At 36.6% G+C, this 20,826-nt stretch overlaps 1 protein-coding gene across 7 annotated transcripts in view; it reads left to right on the plus strand.

Moving 5' to 3' along the window:
* Positions 1–20,826, plus strand: part of ATRX (ATRX chromatin remodeler) — a 217,354-nt gene that overhangs the window by 89,532 nt on the left and 106,996 nt on the right. For all 7 annotated transcript variants that reach the window (XM_060183149.1, XM_060183145.1, XM_060183147.1 and 4 more), the window contains 2 exons: positions 12,895–13,028; positions 17,536–17,712. In XM_060183149.1, the coding sequence (XP_060039132.1) occupies positions 12,895–13,028; positions 17,536–17,712 (311 nt within the window). The remainder of the gene's footprint in view (positions 1–12,894; positions 13,029–17,535; positions 17,713–20,826) is intronic.

Consider the following 20,826-nt stretch of genomic DNA (forward strand, 5'->3'; position numbering starts at 1 on the left):
ATTAAAGGACAGTAAACATAAATATAAGCACACTTGCATAGGGTGTGTTAACACTGTTAGTTTTCTGTTTCTCTGTAATCTATGATAACTTCTTCATAATTTTTAAAAGTTTGGCAGATTTTGTTGATGAACATAAATTGGATCTTAATAAATTGGTGGCAACAAACATCTTCCTTCTCTATTATTTGTCTTTGTTTTTAAGTGCCATCTAACTTGACAATCCTGTTTATAAAAATCTATTCAAAGTGAAAAAGTGAGATTTCTCAGGTATTTAAGGCTGTGTAATCACTTTCAAAATAAGCATCAATTAAAATAAGCATCAATTAAAAAATATTCAGGCATACAAATGTATCATTGTTCAATTAAAATAGAATTACATAATATAATAGTCTTAACATCAATAAGACTTATACAGTAGGTTTAAATGTTAGCAGTATTTCCTGTATGTATTTACTGAGGTAGCTGGATTAAGAAAGAAAATACAAAGATACACATCCTAGCAATGAAGAATAAAAAAAAACAGGTATTACAGAATTAATAACAATGTTTTCATGTAACTTTTAAGTTCTTACTGTATTATAGTATATCCTATACTCATATTCAACAAGAAAGCAATATTTGTGTTAGACAGAATTTTTAATACTATTAGCAATATCTCATTCTGACTTTTTAAAAAAATTTAAAGTATTTATTCCCTTTTGTTGCCCTTGTTGTTTTATTGTTGTAGTTATTATTGTTGTTGTTATTCTTGTCATCGTTGTTGGATAGGACAGAGAGAAGTGGAGAGAGGAGGGGAGGATAGAGAGGGGTAGAGATAGACACCTGCAGACTTGCTTTATTGCCTGTGAAGAGACTCCCCTGCAGGTGGGGAGCCGGGGGCTTGAACCGGGATCCTTATACCGGTCCTTGCACTTTGTGCCACTTGCGCTTAACCTGCTGTGCTACCTCTGGACTCCCTCATTCTAACTTTTAAACAACTGTTTTAAAGATTTTGGGCAAGTAAATTCATCCTGACACTATTTTCTATAAAAAGGAAAGTGTTGGGTGAATTTTTAATATGATTAATTTCAGCACTAAAGATCTATGATAATAGTGTTTTTTTCCCACAAAGAGCTTTTTATTAACCATTCATCTGTTTCTAATAGTAGGCTTTCACGTTAAGAAAATATGAAAATATAATTTAAATAGAAATAAAGATTGTTTTGCATCAAAAGTTTGTTATTAAATAACTAGCTTTTATTCTGACTCTGTTTTATGTCTTGCTGATTGTTTTTGTTTCAGATATGTACATTCTCTTAATTAAAAAGATAATATTTTATTAATAATGATCTAAATACTTTGTATCTTTTAATAGAGCATTAACAGGGATACAAGGGTTTAGCTAATAATCTTTTGATTTATCAAATTATTTTATGCAACAGAATGAAGTAGTAACAGTATACATTTTCTTCAAGATATTTTGTGAAGTTATCATTGAGAGATTATGAAAGCTTTTAAAAATGTTCAAAAAGAAAAAAGAAATGTTCAAAAAGGGGCCAGGCGGTGGTGCACCTGGTTAAACACACACTTTACAGTGTGCAGGGACACAGTTTTAAGCCCCTGGTGTCCCCACCTCCAGGGGGAAAGCTTCACAAATGGTGGAAGTGCAGGTGTCTCTGTCTCTCTCCCTCACTATCTCCCCCTCCTCTGTCAATTTTTCTCTGTCCCTGTCCAATAAATAAATTAGAGAAATTAAAAAAATTCTTAAAAAAGTTCAAATAGCTGTATTTCCTCTTCATTGATGTTATTATTTATTTTCCTTTAAACTATGTGGCCTTAAATATTACTGAAATGCTAATAGTGAAACATGCTATTCTCGGTAAACCTTGATTAAATTTCGTTTTATATTTTAGCTATATTGTCATTAATGTGGTACTTTTTTTTTTAATGTGTTCACTTTTTTCTGACAACCCAAAATATATGGTTGACCAAGTTTTACTGTACTTCTCAAACTTTTTCCCCTTTTATTTATTTTATCAAAGTATTTTATTTATTCTTATTTTCATGAAAGAGATACAGAAAGGTAGGTAGGTAGGTAGGTAAGTAGGTAGAAAGATAGGTGCCGATAGCAATCCTCAGCTCTGGTTTATGGTGGTGCTGAGGATTGAACCTGGAACCATGGGGCCTAAGGCATGGAAGTCTTTACTTAACCATTAAGCTACCTCCCCAGCCCACAATAGTACTTTTTTATTTGTCATACTTATCATAATATAAGTAGTATGTTTATCTGTTATTTTTATTGTTATTATTTACCAGAATACTCATCTGCTCTGGTTTATGGTGATTTGGGGGATTGAACTTGGGACTTTGGAGCCTTAGGCATGAAAGTCTCTTTGTATAACCATTATGCTTTCTTCCCCACCATATTTATATTTAATGTTATGTGATCATATATTTTTGTAATTAACAAATATTTTATGGGAAGTTATTTTTTTTATTTTATCCTGTATTTTTGTTAAAAATTCAAAAATGTTTTTTGAGATGAATTTTATCTTATTTTTTATTTATACTCAATGTGTTTAATGCAATATATCATTATTAATGTATTTTATAACCAATATGAGAAATAAATATATACTCATGAGTTATCTAGTGATGGGAACAAATACCTTTTATCATTATTTTAGTTTATATGTGTTTTTGCATATTTGAATATTCACTAAGTAAAAAATCTTGCTTGCAGATCATTATTATATATTGGAATTATTATTTTTTTTTTACCAATTTCACATTTTTGAGTTGGTTGTATTTTGCTTGACATTTTTTGTGTGTATATTTATAAATGATTTTGTAATATAAAAATTGTATATAAATTTCATGTGGTTTGCATTTTAGCAGTGTTATAATACATTTTATTTTTATTTATTTTTAAAATATGTTTACTTTTTACACATTGTTTTTTAGGCTTACTTGATACAACAGAGAGAAATGGCGTGGAGGAGGGGTGATGGGAAACAAGAAAGGATGTAGCATCATTCTGGCCTATGAAATGCTGGGAGGGAATCAGCCTTTGTACCTCATGCTTACAAATTGGGCATTCTACAAGCTGTGCCAATTACTGGGCTATAATTGTAATGCATCTTTTCATGAAAGATTTGTTAGAACCACAGTTACAAAGGCTAATTTTAGAGCCAATAATTCTCATCACATACACTTGCAGATACTTGTGTGAGGAACTATGAACAGATTTCAGTATTTTTTGTCATTTATGAATGCAATTGAGGCCATCTGAAAAAATTTAGCTATGTCTGAATATTTTAGTAGGTGTGAATAGATAAGTTTATGTTATTTTAGTATTCAGTTTAGTATCATATCTGAGTGTAAATTTATATTGTTCTTAAAGTAGTTAAATTATATGTTAATTTCTATTTTTATTTAATATCAACAAAATATAAGTTGGCCAACAATTTAACTTATTTTTATTATTAAATGTTTTTAGAAAAATGTAGTATCTGACTAGTTACATTTTGATTTTTGTTTATTGAAAAATAATTAATTAAATTTTGCCAGAGCCGTGCTCTGTTCTGCCTTATGTTGGCATGAGGGGTTTTACCATAGGACTGCAATGCCCCAGGGATGAGAGTTTTTTGCATAGCCATTATACTGGCTCCCCCTCCCTGAGAATTTACTTTAAATGTGATGATTAGACCATAGACATAAATACATTTTTCAGATGTATTTATTGGGGTGTTAATGGTTTTCAGTTGACAGCAAAATACAATAGTTCATACATGTGTGCCATTTCTTAATTTTCCATATAACAGTTCAACCCCCACTTGGTCCTCCTCATAGATAACTTTTGACACCAGAGTTCCGTATCCCATCCCTTCCATTGGAAGGTTCCCTATTATTTATCCCTCTGGGAGTCTGGACCCAGGATCATTTTGGGATGCAGAAGGTGGATGGTCTGGCTTCTGTAATTGCTTCCCTGCTGGACATGGGCACTGGCAGTTCAGTCCATATTCTCAGCCTCTTCCTATCTTCCCTAGTGTGACAGGGATCTGGAGAGGTGGGATTCCAGGACACATTGGTGAGGTCATCTGCCTAGGGAAGTCAGGTTGGCATCATGGTAGCAACTGTAACTTATTGACTGAAAAGCATTCAGATATATAGCAGAGCAAATTATTTAATAATCAGGAACCTAAAGAATGAGATAGCCGATGAGATTTGGAGTCTCTATTTTGGAAAAAGCTAGGAAGTCTATTTTAGTTATATTCCAAGGGGCCCATGACTTTACTGATTTTTGCCTGGGTCTGACGGGTAACATGTAAGTGGGCTAAAGGTATTGTATGGGGAGAGGGTGTCAGAGTTGGAAATAGGACTAGAAAGCTACATCAAGGCAGAGGGTGCTTAATCAGATCATTTCTACTTAGACCTAGATATCCTCCTCACCTACCTCTCTATTTTACTTTCCTTAGTTTCTCTAAGTATAACTGTGTAAGATAAAATAAGGACTACAAAAGCTGGATGAGGGCTAGAGATAGGCACACTTCAGTGATGGCCCTTTGGTCACTACCAGACCACCCCATCTTCTGGGGCCCTAGTCAGGGAATCCTTGGACTCCCACATTGATATGATGGGCCTAGACCTCTAACAGATTCCTCTACTATCACTGGTCATATCTATCAGGAACAACAGCATAAACTGTCTTGTGGGCCTCTATAGGACCTTGCCCTCAATGTAGAACAACAATGGTAGGGACTGCCCCACTCTCCAAAGGGAGCCTGGGTCAACATACTCTGCCGCTCGAGGACGATGGGTCCTGAAATGAGTGCAGCCTAGACTGTTCCTCGCTATGACCTACAGGGATGGAGAGGTCACACAGACTACTGTGCTGAATATGAATTGACATGGGCCCCAGATAAGATCAATAGGGTCTACAGTTAATGGTATTTATAGCTTTATTTATTGAATACAGACAACCAGAAATCATGATGGAAGGGGTAGGTAGAGAGGGAGAGAGACAGACACCTGCAGCACTGCTTCACTAATTATAGCTTTCCCCCTGCAGACAGGGAAGGTGGGCTCAAACCTGTGTCCTTGTGCACTATAATATGTGTGCTCAACCAGGTGAGCCACCACCCAGCACAATGTTAATATATTCGTATATTAGTTCTGCCTTTTAAATTTTATTATTTATTTGCTAGGACAGAGAGAAATTGAGAGGGGAATGGGAGATAGAAAGTGAGAGAGGTACCTACAACATTGCTTCACCATTGCTTCCTCTCTTCAGACGGGGAATGGGTTTTGAACTGGTGTCATCACACATGGCAATACATGCTGTTTTCTGTACTAGGAATCCCATATCCTGGTCAGTGACTCACTTGCACACACCCATAGCTGGCTATATAGTTTCTTCAGAATTCTCAGCTGTAATTTGATGAGATTGGTGTGTTCTTTGTTGGATTTCTAGTTGTCTTGAAGAACTATTAAGCAGGTACTGCTACTTTCTGACCATGTCTCTAGAAGTCCCAAACTACTACTGCTTCTTCCTTTTATTAATATATGAAATTTTGGGGAACTATTGCTTTCTTCATTCTATCAAATTTCCCCAGTACCTGAGACTACAACTACTGTCTCAAGGAATATCCAGACTCTGGGGTGCAACCTGCTGTGGGCCATGGCCAAGGCATCACAGTATGAACATAGTTTTGGATAGATGTTTTTGTTTCTTTTGAATAAATTCCTAGGAGAGAAATTACTTAGCCACACATTCATCGTGGCACATCTGGGTTGCTTCCAAGTTTGGGCTATTACAAATTGTGTTACTATAAACATAGAACATATGTCTTTTTGGAAAGGTGTTTTTGTTTCCTTTGGATAATTCCCCAGGAGAGGAATTGCTGGGCCATAACGTAGGTTAACTTCTAGTGTTTTGAGAAACTGCCAGATTGTTTACTACAAAGTTTGACTCAATTTATATTCCCATCAGCTGTGTAGACGGGTACCTCTTCCCCCACCCCCCACTCTCTCCAACATTTGTTATTTCTGTGACTTTGAGCATTTTCTCATGTCTTTTGGTCCTCTAGATCTCTTGTTTGGTGAAGATTCTGTCCTTGTATTTTTGGTTATTAACCCTTTATCTGATGTGTGTCATTTAAATATTTTCTTCCATTCTGTAGGGTCCCTTTCTGTTTTGGTGATTCCTTTTGCTATGCAAAAGCTTTCAAATTTGATGGAGTCCATTTTGTTTATTTATGTTTTTTTCTTTGCTACTGAACTTGAGCCTTTGAATACACTTCTGAAGCCTGGATCATGAGGTGTTCTGCCAGTGTTGTATTTGATAGTTTTTGGTTAATTTCCTTATCTTTAATCCATTTGGAGTTGACTTTTGTATATGGTCATAAGTGGTGGTCCATTTTTGTCTGCATGTTTCAGCCAAATTTTTCCAACTACGTTTTTTGAAGAGACTCTCTTTGCTCCATTTAATGTTTTAGGCCCCTTTATCAAATAGGTGTCTGTTGGTGTTAAAGTGTTTATTTTCTTTAAATGTGTTTTTATGTTAGAATGAGGGTTTTTAAATACCTGGCCATTTTACGGTAATTTTCTTTCTTTTTTCTTTTTTTTTTTTTTAAACCAGAGCTCTGTTCAGCTCTGGCATATGGTGGTGCTGGTTATTGAATAGCAGACCCTGGAGCCTCAGGCATGAAAGTCTCTTTGTATAACCATTATGCTATCTACTCACGCCTTTTTCAACTTTGGTTTTATATAAACATTAAATATTCTAAGTTAAGTAAAATAAAGGTGTCCAGCCAGTAGATAGGATCTTTGTAGATACGTGAACTGGTTGTATTTTCCATCAGTTCTCATTTTTATGTCAAGGAATGAAGTATCATTACTGTTGATCTCTTTGCTTAATATTTAAACTTTTAAAAAATATTTATTTATTTATTTTCCATTTTGCTGCCCTTGTTGTTTAACGTTGTTGTTATTGATGTCGTTGTTGGATAGGACAGAGAGAAATGGAGACAGGAGGGGAAGACAGAGAGGAAGAGAGAAAGACAGACACCTGCAGACCTGCTTCACCGCCTGTGAAGTGACTCCCCTGCAGGTGGGGAGCTGGGGGCTCAAACCGGGATCCTTAAGTCAGTCCTTGCGCTTTGCGCCATGTGCACTTAATCCACCGCCTGACTCCCAATATTTATATCTAGTATTACTTTCCTGTTTTCTGGTCTTTGCTGATACTAGAATAATTTTACCCCCAAGAGAATTCAGGCAATCTAATGTTAGTAAATTTAAATACTTAAAAATATATTTTATTCAACAAGGGCAACAAAAGAGAGTAAATAATTAAATGCTAGAAAAAAATTAAAAAATATATTTTATTAATTTTGCATAGAGTCAGAGAAATTGTGAAGGGGCAGAGAGAAACAGATACTTGCAGTATTGCTTCATCACTAATGAGCTCCCTCCTGCAGGTGGGGGCTGGGGAGCTTGAACCCAGTTCCTTATGCACTGTGATGTGTGTGCCACTGCCTAGCCCCAATTTAAATAATTTTTATTTTATTTTTATTTCTAAATCATTTTATTTCTAAATTTTATTTGTCTTGTAAAGTACAAAATATTAAAATTGTTATATGATCAAATTGCCTAAATTTATGTCAACATAATTTTTATTAAAATTTCTTATAAACCTGGCATCAATTTTAGCATAAAACCAAGAAGTATACTTATTGTACTTTGAGTTTATTCAAACATTAGATCCTCTGTATAGATAGGTTATAGTTTGTAGATTCTTAATTTCATATAGCTTTTAGTATTCTACCTATTAGTATTTTGGAAAAATATTATACTAATTTTCTTTATATCCTCAATAAAAGACATGCTCTTTCATTAACTGAAAATATTATAGATAGAACTTGCAATTAAAATTGTTTCAAGTTATTGATTTTTTTTTAACTAAAGTGACTTCAGAGGTCATGTATTTTATTATTTTTGGTACTTATAAGTATGACTTGGTAATTTTTTTGGTGGAAAGGTTCATATTTTCTGCTTCTGAAGTCACTGTGATTGATGTATATTTTATCATGTTACTAAATTTATTTTTGATAAATTGTGTAATTCTTTGTGAATCTCTTCCTGTAGTAGCTTCCCCTTATTTGAGGTTTCTTTTTCCATTGCTTTGCATTTTTGTGTCTTCAATTACCTGTGGTTAGCCTTGACTCAAAAATACTATATCTGATAATACCTTGAGAGAGAGAGGAAACACATTTATATAAATTTTACTTTAAGTATTGTCACAGATGTTATATTTAATTATCCCTGCTGTTATTCTTTTCCAGTGTCTAATTTATAAATTAAGCTTCATACGTGTAAGAAAAACCATAGTATATGTGTGTGTGTACGCGTGTATGCACACATATATGTATATTTTATTCAGTATTTTCTGTGGTTTCATGAGTTCAGTGGAGGTTTGGGAATATATCCCACTGAGATTATGGAGGACTACTATGATGATATATTAGTTTATATAAAATTCTATCTTACTCATTTCTCCATGGTAGCCCAGAACCTGAGTATATATTAGATAGTTTTACATGTTTGACCTACAGTTTTATTATAGAAATCTATAGTTTGAACAAAATAAAAGTTTTCTAAGTTTTTATTTATTTATTTATTCATTTTTGTTGCCCTTGTTGTAGTTATTGTTGTTATTGATGTCGTTGGATAGAACAGAGAGAAATGGAGTGAGCAGGGGTAGACAGAGGGGGAGCGAAAGATAGACACCTTCAGACTTGCTTCACTGTTTGTGAAGCCACTCCCCTATAGGTGGGGGGCTGGGGCCTCAAACTGGGTCCTTGTGCTGGTCCTTGCGTTTCATACCATGTGCGCTTAACCCACTGCACTACCGCCAGACTCCCTTAAACATTTTTTTTCTAAGTAGCCAAATCTTTATTACTAATATGGAAATTTAGGCTTTTAAAATTTACAGATATGAACTGATACCAAATTACTAATTTAACATTTACAGTAAAATAACACTTGTAATTTGTTGACTATTATACCACGGTAATAAAAATTTTAACTCTGAAGTGCACTTTTTAAAAAATTTCTGTTATTTTTGAGAGAGATTCAGATAGAGAGTGCCTGTCACTAATATACCAGAAATGTCACAGAAATACCAGAGCACTGTTCAGCTCTGAGTTTTATTGTGGTGCAGGGGATTGAACCTGGGACTTTGGAGTCTCAGTCATGAGAGTCTCTTTGCATAACCATTATGCTATCTTCCCAGCCCTGAACTTTTTTCTATTTCTAATCTGGTATGTATCAGATCTCAGTACAACTCACATATAAACACACACACACACACACACACACACACACACACATACACACACACACAGTTTTTTTAAAAAAAATATTTATCCCCTTTTGTTGCCCTTGTTGTATTGTTGTAATTATTGCTGTTGTTACTGATGTCATCATTGTTGGATAGGACAGAGAGAAATGGAGAGAGGAGGGGAAGACAGGGGGAGAGAAAGACACCTACAGACCTGCATCACCACCTGTGAAGTGACTCTCCTACAATTGGGAAGCCAGGGGCTCGAACTGGGATCCTTTCGCGGGTCCTTGCACTTAGCGCCATGTGTGCTTAACCTGCTACACTACTGCTCAACTCCCAGGTACAATTTTCTATCTCCCCATTATAGGTGTCTACAAAACACTCTCAACCTGACTTAGATCCTCTCTACCATAATGTATCAGGACCCCAAAGGCCCTCAATACACCAAACCCTGTGCTAGTTTTACTCTATTTCCCTTTTTCTCCCTGTTTCTTAAGTTTGCCCTGTTATCTCTCTCATCTCATCTTGGATGGCGTTTGAAGGAATCATTTTAAGTGAAATAAGCCCAAAAGAGAAGGATAAATACTAGAAAATAACTTTTTTTTTTCCAAAAAAAGCCTGTTTTCTTATTTCTGAAGGTTATTTACAAATATTTTTTATTTTACAAAATGATGAAATCAAGTGAAATTTGGGTTTATATTATTTTTCTTGAAAAAATATAAAGTCCATATTAAAAAAAGGGGGGGATCAGGGCAGTGGCATAGTTGTTGTCTTTCGTAGGACCCACATTCAAGCCTCTGGTCTCCACTGCAGGAAGAACAGTGAACAGTGCTACTGGTATCTTTCTCTTTTCGCTATTTCTCCCTCCCATCCCAATTTATTTCTATCCTTGCAACTAAACAGAAGAGGAAGGAAAACAGAAAAAAATGAAAAAATGGCCACCTGGTGTGGTGGATTTGTTTTGTGGGTACCAGTCCCCCGTTATAACCCTGGTGGCAATAACAAGAAATAAAAAAATAATTAAGTTTGCTGTGTGCAGGTCAGCAAATCACTAACCTAGAAGTATAAGTACAGTGCTTTATAGTGTAACTCAAATTGGAATTTAATTGAAATGCTCTAATTCCCACGTTATTGAAATACAAATTCATTTGTATTTTTCTTTGGTAGTTCTTTAAGTATTTTAAAGTCTTAAGTATTTTTAACCTGTTTTAGTGGAGGAGTCATCAAAAAGGCATTAATGGGGAATCAGGCGGTAGGTAGCTTAGTGGGTTAAGTGTATGTGGCACAAAGCGCACCGACAGGCATAAGGATCCCAGTTCAAGCCCCTGGCTCCCCACCTGCAGGGGAGTCGCTTCAAAGGCAGTGAAGCAGGTCTGCAGGTGTCTGTCTTTCTTTCCCCTTCTCTGTCTTCCCCTGCTCTCTCCATTTCTCTCTGTCCTATCTAACAGTGGCATCAATAACAACAATAATAACAACAACAATTAAAAAAGAAAAGAGTAACAAAAGGGAAAATAATTATTTCAAAAAAAGAGGCATTTATGGAAGTCATTACCTCGTTTGTTTCAGTGTGATTTAGGTCTATTTGTTATATATATTTGAAGTAAATAATAGCTAACTATCTACCTTTAGATACATCTGAGAAGTCTTTAGCAAGCATCAGCATCTATTAAATATTTTTTTGTGATTGGAATGTTAACATATTAAGAAATATGAAGAGATGTTTTAAATCCCATATTGTTGAATTTCATAACTACAGCTACAGCCTTTTCACCTGAAGATTCAGTTTTGATTGCAGAGTGGATGCTTATTCCATAGAAATTAGTACAAGTAAAATTGATAATCATGCTACCTTCCTTTTGCACATTTCTATAAATTAATTACTCCTTTGTTGTGGTGATTTACTTTAAAAACTTATCCAGACTTATCAAAAGGCCTCATCGGATGATGAGGCCATGGTGTACGTGGTTAAATGCACACATTACAGTGCGCAAGGATCCAGGTTTAATCCCTCAGTCTCCCCCTGTAGCAGGAAAGCTTCATGAGAGGTGAAGTGGGGCTGCAGTTGTCTCTTTGTCTTCTTTCCCTTTCTATATCCCCCTCCCCTTTAAATTTCTCTTTGACTCTATCCAATAATAAATAAAATAAAATGGAAAATCAAAATGTCTCCTCTTGCACAAGTGCTTTTACTTTACATTTTCAGGATGTTTTCCTTTCATGCAAAAATGAAAAATTATTAGGAGTGGGGCAAGGAGATAGACCACCTTGGAGAGCACACACTATACTTACCGTGTGTAAAGACATGAGTTCTAGATCCCAGCACCATATGAGAATGCAATGTATGACACCAGAAGAAGCTTGATAAATGATAGCATTGCTATTTAGTCACTTGTATTCTGTGTGTCTCAGTCTCTCTCTGTGTGTCTGTCTGTCTGTCTCTCTGATTGAAAGGAATAAAGAAAAGATTCTGAGGCTGGGGAGACAGCATAATGGTTATGCAAACAGACTCTTATGCCTGAGGCTCCTAAATCCCAAGTTCAATCCCCCACACCACCATAAGCCAGTGCTGAGCAGTGCTCTGGTGTTTCTCTCTGTGTTTGTGCCTCTCTCTGCATCTCTCTCAAAAATAAAAAATTAATAAAAAAAGAAAAGATTCTACCAGGAACAGTGAAGTCTCTCTGGTTTGATGTTCTGGGGGCAGAAAAAAAATATTAGGAATATACTTTTATAGTTTTGGTGTTTTCCCCAGGGTTTTAGCAGTTATTTATTTTTTTTTTATTAACATGGATTTTGAGGAGCATACTGAGAAATTTTTATTAAAGTGAGGCTGCTGCACTATATAGTTTTCATTCATTGGTGGTAATTTGTGTTATTATCCTGTGTAATATTAGTAGAATTTATGTTCTTTGCGTCTGCCCTAGCTTGAATATTATTAGGTATTTCTTATTGTTTCAATACTTGATATTTTGTATATGCTTTCAATCACCAAAGATATGCAAAAGTTCGAGACACTGTTTCACGATAATGCAGATTATTTTCTTGCTGATTTTATAAGAATCTTTTGCTGTTGAATAAATTCTTTCATGTTGAGTCTTAGTATGCTATTTGTCTTAATAAATTGATTTATTATTTTGAGTCTAACATTCTAGTTGTTGTTTGATGGCAGTACAATTATTGGATTGACACATTACCTTGTGTGGAATTGTAATTGATCAAAATAATAATGGACAAGGGAAATTAGCTAATGGTCATGCAATGAGACTTATGTGAGGCTCCAAGGTCCCAGGTTCAATCCCTTGTACCACCATAAGCCATAGTTGAGTCGTGCTTTGGAAAAAATAAAATGGAAACATCTCTGAGATTTTTTTTTTTGTATATAGAACTGGAAAAAAATTAGTGCTAAGAATGTGTTCATAATTTTCAGTTGGTAGTTTAGGGGAAACCATGGCTCTTGTAGTTTTGTATATATGTGATTTACTTTGAAACATTTGTTTCTCTTTCACCAGAGAAGTCTTTGTTTATAATTTGTTATTCTTCATTATCAAGTAGTTTTTAATTGTTATTTTACTTCCAAGAATTGCCAAGAAGATGCTTTTAGAAGAAATTAAAGCCAATCTTTCCTCTGATGAAGATGGATCTTCAGATGATGAACCAGAAGATCAAAAAAAGAGAACTGGAAAACACAATGAAGAAAACCATGGGGATGATGGTGAGCTCCCTGAACTGAAATATAAAATGTTATTATTTGCCTAGTTCAATCTTTGAAGACTATTTGTTATTTTTTAAATGTTTTTATTTAATTATTTTCACTAGTGATTTAATGTTGATTACAAGATATAATACGGACATATTTCCACACCATGCCCACCACCACAGTTCTTTGTCCATATCGTCCCCGCCCCCCAATCATGATAACCCACATCATTCTTTCAAGATCATAGTTGTCAGTTGACCATATATATGTATATATGTATATGTATATGTATATGTATATGTGTATATTTCTTTTTTCAAGTTCAAATGTTTCAAATCTCTATATTCCACTTATGAGTTAAATCATCCCATTTCCCCCCATCATCCTTTTCAGATAGGAGGAACCATGCCTGACTTCCTTAGGTGTTTTCCAGGATCTTTTGTCTCTCACTAATGGTGCAAAGACAAATGTTTCTTGTCACAAGAGTTATGCGGTCCTGTTGAAATTGGGTTCAGAGCTTTCTGCTCATCTTCCCTTAACATTTCCTCCTCTGGGGGTAAGGACTAAAATAATAATTCTCCTCTTCCTTTTTTTTTTAATACTTTTTTGTTTATTAGATAGAGACAGAGAGAAATTGGGAAGGGGGGATACAGATGGATAGACAGATACCTGAAGCCCTGCTTCAGCACTCGTGAAGCTTTCTCTCTGCGTGTGGTGAACCAGGGGCTTGAACTTGCTTCCTTGAACACTGTAATGTGAGTGCTTAACCAGGTGTGCCACTGCCTAGTCCACCTGACTAAAATTATTTTTGAGGTGCAGAAGGAAGGAGTTCTGGCTTCTGTAATTACTTCTATGCCGGACATAGACCTTGGCTGGTCAATCCATACCCCGAGTTTGTCTCTTTCTTTCTCTAGTAGGGTAGGGCTTTGGAGAGGTGAGGTTCTGGGACACATTGTCAAGGTCATCTGCCTAGGGAGATCAGGATTGGATTGTAGTTGCATCTGTGGTTGAAAGGGAGTAAGATAAAGCAGGACAAAATCTTCAATAAACAGAAAACAGTAATAATAGAGCCAATAATAATAGGAACCCTAGGGTAAGTGAAGCTAGAATATCTATTTTAGGTATATTCTTAGGAGCCCAGGACATTAGTAATTGTTGCTTGAACTTGATAGCTAACATCAAGGTGGAATAGAAATATTGTCTGGGGGGATGGTGTCAGAGTGTAGAATAGAACTTGAAAGCTGGATTAGAGCAGAGAGTGGCTCCCAAACTTGAAAAAATATATAAATACAGTTAACAGTTTACCACTTTGATCTGTCTTGGGAACAATTTATAGTCAGTCTGAGCTTATAGTCTATGGTTGTAGCTGGGAACATTCTAGGCTACAAACATTGTAGGACTATTCCTCCTAAAATGATAGAATAGGATGACTCAGTCTCCCTTTGGAGACCATGGCAATGCAATCCTTACCGTTGCTAGTTTGCACTGAGGGTAATGTCTTAAAGAAGCCTACAGAAGGGCTAATGATGACATTCCTGATGGGGTGACCAGTGATAGTAAAGAGAAGGATCTACTAGTGATCTAGGCATATAGTATCTATGAGGGAATATAGGGATTTCCTGACTGGGAGCCCAGGTAATGAGTTATCCTGGTATTGGACAAAATGGTCATCATCAAGCGAGTCTTAATGATACCCTTTTAAAAAAAATTTTCTTTATTGAGGGATTATATTTGTTCATTTTCCCCTTTTTGTTTTTTTGTATTTTTTGCCCTTTATTATTATTGTTGTTGTAATTGATTGTCATTGTTGGATAGGACAGACAACTAGAGAGAGGAGGGGAAGACAGGGGGAGAGCAAGACAGACACCTGCAGACCTGCTTCACCGCCCGTGAAGTGACTTCCCTGCAGGTGTGGAGCTGGGGGCTCGAACCAGGATTCTTAGTTGGTCCTTGAGCTTAGTACCACCTGCGCTTAATCTGCCACGCTACTGCCCAACTCCCTATTGAGGGATTAATGTCTTAAAGTTGACAGTAAATACAGTAGTTTGTATATGCATAACATTTCTCAGTTTTCCACATAATAATACAACCCCCACTAGATCCTCTGTCATCCTTTTGCAGGACCTGTTCTCCCCCACCCCAGAGTCTTTTACTTTGGTGCAATACACCAACTGCAGATCAGCTTCTACTTGTGTTTTTTCTTCTGATAATGATACCCTGTTTTTAAGGGAAAAAATTATTTATTCCCTTGTTTTGTTGTAATATTGTTGTTGTTATTGATGTCGTTGTTGTTTGATAGGACAGAGAAATGGAGAGAGGAGGGGAAGACAGAGGGGAGAGAAAGATAGACACCTGCAGACCTGCTTCACTGCCTGTGAAGCAACTCCCCTGCAGGTGGGGAGCCGGGGGCTCAAACCGGGATCCTGACGCCGGTCCTTGTGCTTAACCCGCTGTGCTACCGCTGACTCCCAATGATAGCCTTTGAACACAGATAATTTGAAATTTATTAAGGTGTTTTAAATTTTATTACCATTATTCCTTTTGAGTATCTGGTAATAGTTTTGCATACTTTATTTATCACTGCAAATAAATGAATTATTTTATTTAATTTTGTTTCTTTATTTTTTGATAATGAAACAGAGAGAGACAGATATATAGAAAGAAGCCACAGCACTGAACCTTTCTTCAATGCAGTGGATGCTAGGTTTGAACCTAGATCACACGCATGGCACAGCTGTAGCACACTGTCCAAGTAAGCTACTTCACTAGGCCTGTTGGTTTAATTTTAAAGCTTTATTCATTTTGCGAGGGGGAAGGGCTGAAGCAGAGGCACCAGAATATCGCCCTGGCAAATGTAGACCAGAAGATCAAAACCAAGGTTTCCTTAATGCAGTTCCTGTGCTCTGTATCTGAGCCAACTCTCCTGCTGCTAAATAGATGATTTTATTATTATTTATTATTTCCCTTAGTATGCCTTGTTTTTTATTGTTTTTATTTATTTATTTAAAAAGGAGACATTAACAAAACCGTAGGATAGGAGGGTACAACTCCACACAATTCCCACCACCAGATTTCTATATCCCATCCCTTCCCCTGATAGCTTTCCTATTCTTTATCCCTCTGGGAGTATGGACCCAACATCATTGTGGGTTGCAGAAGGTGGAAGGTCTGGCTTCTGTAATTGCTTCCCCGCTGAACATGGGCGTTGACTGGTCGATCCATACTCCCAGTCTGCCTCTCTCTTTCCCCAGTAGGGTGGGTCTCTGGGGAAGCGGAGCTCCAGGACACATTGGTGGGGTCATCTGTCCAGCGAAGTCTGGTCTTCATCCTGTTGGCATCTGGAACCTGGTGGCTGAAAAGAGAGCTAACATACCAAGCCAAACAAATTGTTGAACAGTTATGGACCTAAAGGCTGGAATAGTGCCGATGAAGTGTTGGGGGGGGGTACTCACTGCAGACTGTTGTGTACTTTTGTTTTCAGGTATATATTTTGTCCTAGTTTATGGATACGTGTGAACATATACTCTATCTCAGGGGACCTGGTCTTTATCTAGGTTTTGGGACTTTGTTGGAATGTTTTTTAATTGTTTTTATAGTTTTGTTGTTGTTATTGATGTCGTCGTTGTAAGATAGGACAGAGAGAAATGGAGAGAGTATGGGAAGAGGGGGAGAGAAAGACACCTGAAGACCTGCTTCACTACCTGTGAAGTGACTCCCATGTGGTTGGGTAGCCAGGGGCTTGAAGCAGGATCCTTATGCCGGTCCTTGCGCTTTGTACTATGTGCACTTAACACCACATGCACTACCACCCAAGTCCCAGATTATTTTTATTTATTTATTTATTTATTAATTAAAATTTTTAGATGATTTTATTTTTAAAACAATCATATAAAAGTTTTATTTATTAGAGAGAGAGAGAGAGAGAGAGAGAGAGAGAGAATGAGAATGAACCAGAGCATCCCTCTGGCACAAACTATGTTGATTATTCAATTCAGGACCCTGTGCTTGAGAGCACAATGTCTAGGGGCTGTGGTGGCACACCTGATTAAACATACACATTAGTGTATCTAAGAACCCAGGTTCAAGTTCCCACCTGAAGTGCGGAAATTTCACGAGTGGTGAAAGAGTGCAGCTGTTATGTGTATCTTCCCTTCTCTGTCTCCCCTCTTCCTCAGTTTCTGTCTGTCCTACCAAACTGTAGATAGATAGATAGATAGATAGATAGTAGAAAGTCTAATACCTTATATCTTTGTGTCACCACCTATATCACTAAACAGCTTTTTCTAAAAGTATACTTTGTAAAATCTTTACAATTGTGTGTTAATGATTTTAATTAATATTTTATCAGTTTTTATGAATTTATCTGGTGTCAACACTCATATCAATGAAAATGGACTGCTCTACTCTTTTCCATAAGTTATAATTGTTAATAAAGTAGTTTTACAAAGCATTTTAAAGGTAAATGAATACAGGAGATTTATTTATTTATTTATTTATTTATTGGTTCATTTTCTCCACTTAGAATCAAAAAATCATGTCAATTCTGAATCAGATTCAGATTCTGAAGAATCTAAGAAACCAAGATTCAGGCATAGGCTATTGAGGCATAAATTGACTGTGAGTGATGGAGAATCTGGAGAAGAAAAAAAGGCAAAGTCTAAGGAGCACAAAGAAGCTAAGGGCAGAAATAGAAGAAAAGGTAAGACTTTTTAATTTTGAATTTAATGAACATACTAGTTTTCATACGCTTATAGTAGTGAAGTCTGTCTGCTAAAACAATTGACCACATATATTAACTGTGTATCAACGTAGTGAAAATAACTATTCTCTTACTTGAGTCTGAAATAATTTAGCAATGATAAACCATAATTTTTTTTAGCCTTCAGTACTTATTAGGATTTAGACTAAATCACTAAATAGGATTATATACAACTGTACTCAAAACTTATTCAGGAAATATAACATTGTCTTTAGCTGTAGGAAGAAATGACATCTTTGTAAAGAATGATAGATGACACAGTCCTGGTAGATCTATACAAGCTTATAGGTAAAACTCATACAGTCAGGTTAAATTTTCATTCTATTAAAAGTTTGAATTCTTCTACATGAGTACTTAACTGTTTCCATCATCATGATAGGCATTAAATACACAAAATTATATGAGGACATCATTGTCAACCTAGCCATACATGTGTATCTTAATTTTTTATTAAATATTTAATAATGAGTAGCAAGATAATAAGAGAGGTATAATTCCATACATTTCCCACTGCCAGAGTTTTGTGTCCCATCCCCTCCAATGAAAGTTTCCCTGTTCTTTATCCTTCTGAGTTTATGGACCAAAATTCTTTTTGGGGTGCAGAATGGGGAAGCTCTGGCTTCTGTAAATGATTTTCCACTGGGCGTGAATGTTGAGTTATACCCTTAGCCTGTTTCTATCTTTCCCTAGTTTAGGAGGTGAGACTTCAGGACACATTGCTGAGCTCTGGCTTATGGTGCTGTGTAGGAATGAACCTGAGACTTTGGTGCCCCAGGCATGAGAGTCATTTTACACACACCCCTGGCTACTCCATCTTTATTCTTTTGTTTCAGCATTGCTTTGGCAGTTTTGGTCATTTTGTGGTCCCAACCAGTTTTTTGTAATTGTTGGTTTATTTCCATAATAATGTCACCACCTTTGTGCACATTCCATCAAATTTGTATAAGGCTTTTTGGAAGAATAAGGCTAATGATAATGCTAGTAATGCTAGTAATATCTGGGATGTTTCTTGATTTCTTTATGTTAAGTCTTGAAGTGCCCTTTTTTTCCCTTTTCTTTATGGGGAGGGCTTATGGTTTAAAGTCAACAGTAAAATACAGTATTTGTACATGTGTAACATTTCTCAGTTTTCGACATAACAATTCAACCCCCACTAGGTCCTTCTGCCATCATGTTCCAGGACTTGAACCCTTCCCAACCCCACCCCAGAGTCTTTTACTTTGGTATAATACACCACAAATTGTTCTTATATAGGAGCTGCTGTTGTACTCTCAGGGAGGTAGCTGGCCAGAATAGCTCCTAACTGGCGTTCTCTTCTCATTTATACTCAGTGTTTTTTTTTTTTTTTGTTTGTTTGTTTTATTTTTTTTTGAACTAGAGCAGCACTTTGTTCTGGCTTATGGTAGTTTAGGGGATTGAATCTGGGACATTAGAAACTCAGGTATGAGAGTCTTTTTCCATAACTATTATGGTATGTCCCCCCACCTTATTTATATTCATATAATTATTTCCCACCTTTAGTGTGAAAGTAGTTTTCAGTTTCCAGAGATTTGTTATATCTACTACCCCATTATATGAAGGAAGGTCAGGATTGAATCACAGTAGCATCCGCACATTGGGTGGCTCAGGCTGCAGTCCTTCTGCAGATATCTCAACTGTATTTTTTTTATTAAAAAAATTTTTTTTATAAAAAGGAAACACTGACAAAAACCGTATGATAAGAGGGGTAACCTCCACACAGTTCCCACCACCAGAACTCCGTATCCCATCCCGTCCCCTGATAGCTTTCCTAGTCTTTATCCCTCTGGGAGTATGGACCAAGGGACATTATGGAGTGCAGAAGGTGGAAGGTCTAGCTTCTGTAATTGCTTCCCCACTGAACATAGGCGTTGACACTGGTTGATTCATACTCCCAGCCTGCCCCTCTCTTTCCCCAGTAGGGTGGGTCTCTGGGGAAGCGGAGCTCCAGGACACATTGGTGGGTTCATCTGCCCAGGATAGTCAGGTTGGCATCATGGTAGCATCTGGAACCTGGTGGCTGAAAGAAGAGTTAAGATATAGAGCCAAATAAATTGTTGACTAGTCGTGAATCTAAAGACTAGAATATTTCAGATGAAGATTTGGTGATCTCCGTTTTGTAGATAAGTTAGTAAGCCTATTTTAGTTATATTCTAAAGGGCCCGTGACTATACTAGTTTTTTTTTTTTCTTTTCCTGAGCCTAACGTCTGATATGCAGGTGGATTCAAGTTATCGTCTGGGGAGATGATGTCATGGCTGGAAAAAAGGACCAGAAAACTGGATCATGAAGAGAGTAGCTCCCAAATATGGGAAAGGTGTATAATTATTGTTGACTGTGAACCCCATCAATTTGATCTAATTTGGGGCCCATATTCAACTTAGGAGCCTATGTGACTTCTGCATCCCTGTAGATTTGAGCTCACATGAGTAGGAACGTTTCAAGCTTCCCCAATTTCAGAAGCCATCTTTCTCAGGTGGAAGATAGAGTATGTTGTTCAGCCTCCCTTCAGAGGATGGAACAATCTCTACTGTTGTTGGTCCACGTTGAGGGTAAGGTCCTATGGGGACCCACAGAGGTGTCTATTGTGTTGTTCCTGATAGAGATGATCGGTAACATGGAGAGAGTGTTTTATTTGAGGTCTAGGCCCATCATGTCTATTTTGGAATATCAGGACTCCTCGACTATGTCCCCTAATGAGGGTTGTTAAGTTTCATAGTTGTCAATCTTTGTTGTTTTGGGGGAGAATCTGTGGTGTTCCCTGTTACTCCATAGCCTGACCTCCTGGATGGCCTGAAAATATTAATAAGTGGGAAAGGACACTTCTTAAGGACCAGGAAAGCAAAGAGTTTCTAAATAAGAAAATGTTTATAGTATGAAGATACTAATCTATTAAGGATTAGACCCACCCCTTCATTATCTGTGATTGGTTAGTTCATATGTGTGTATGCTAGCTCAGTCCTTGGGATTTGCTGGTTGCAGTGAGTTAGTTATGTGATGAAAGTTTCTCCCTCAGATTGTCTTGTGGTAGTTCATA

Source organism: Erinaceus europaeus, chromosome X (genome assembly GCF_950295315.1).
Source record: "Erinaceus europaeus chromosome X, mEriEur2.1, whole genome shotgun sequence".
In the NCBI taxonomy this organism is placed as follows: domain Eukaryota; kingdom Metazoa; phylum Chordata; class Mammalia; order Eulipotyphla; family Erinaceidae; genus Erinaceus; species Erinaceus europaeus.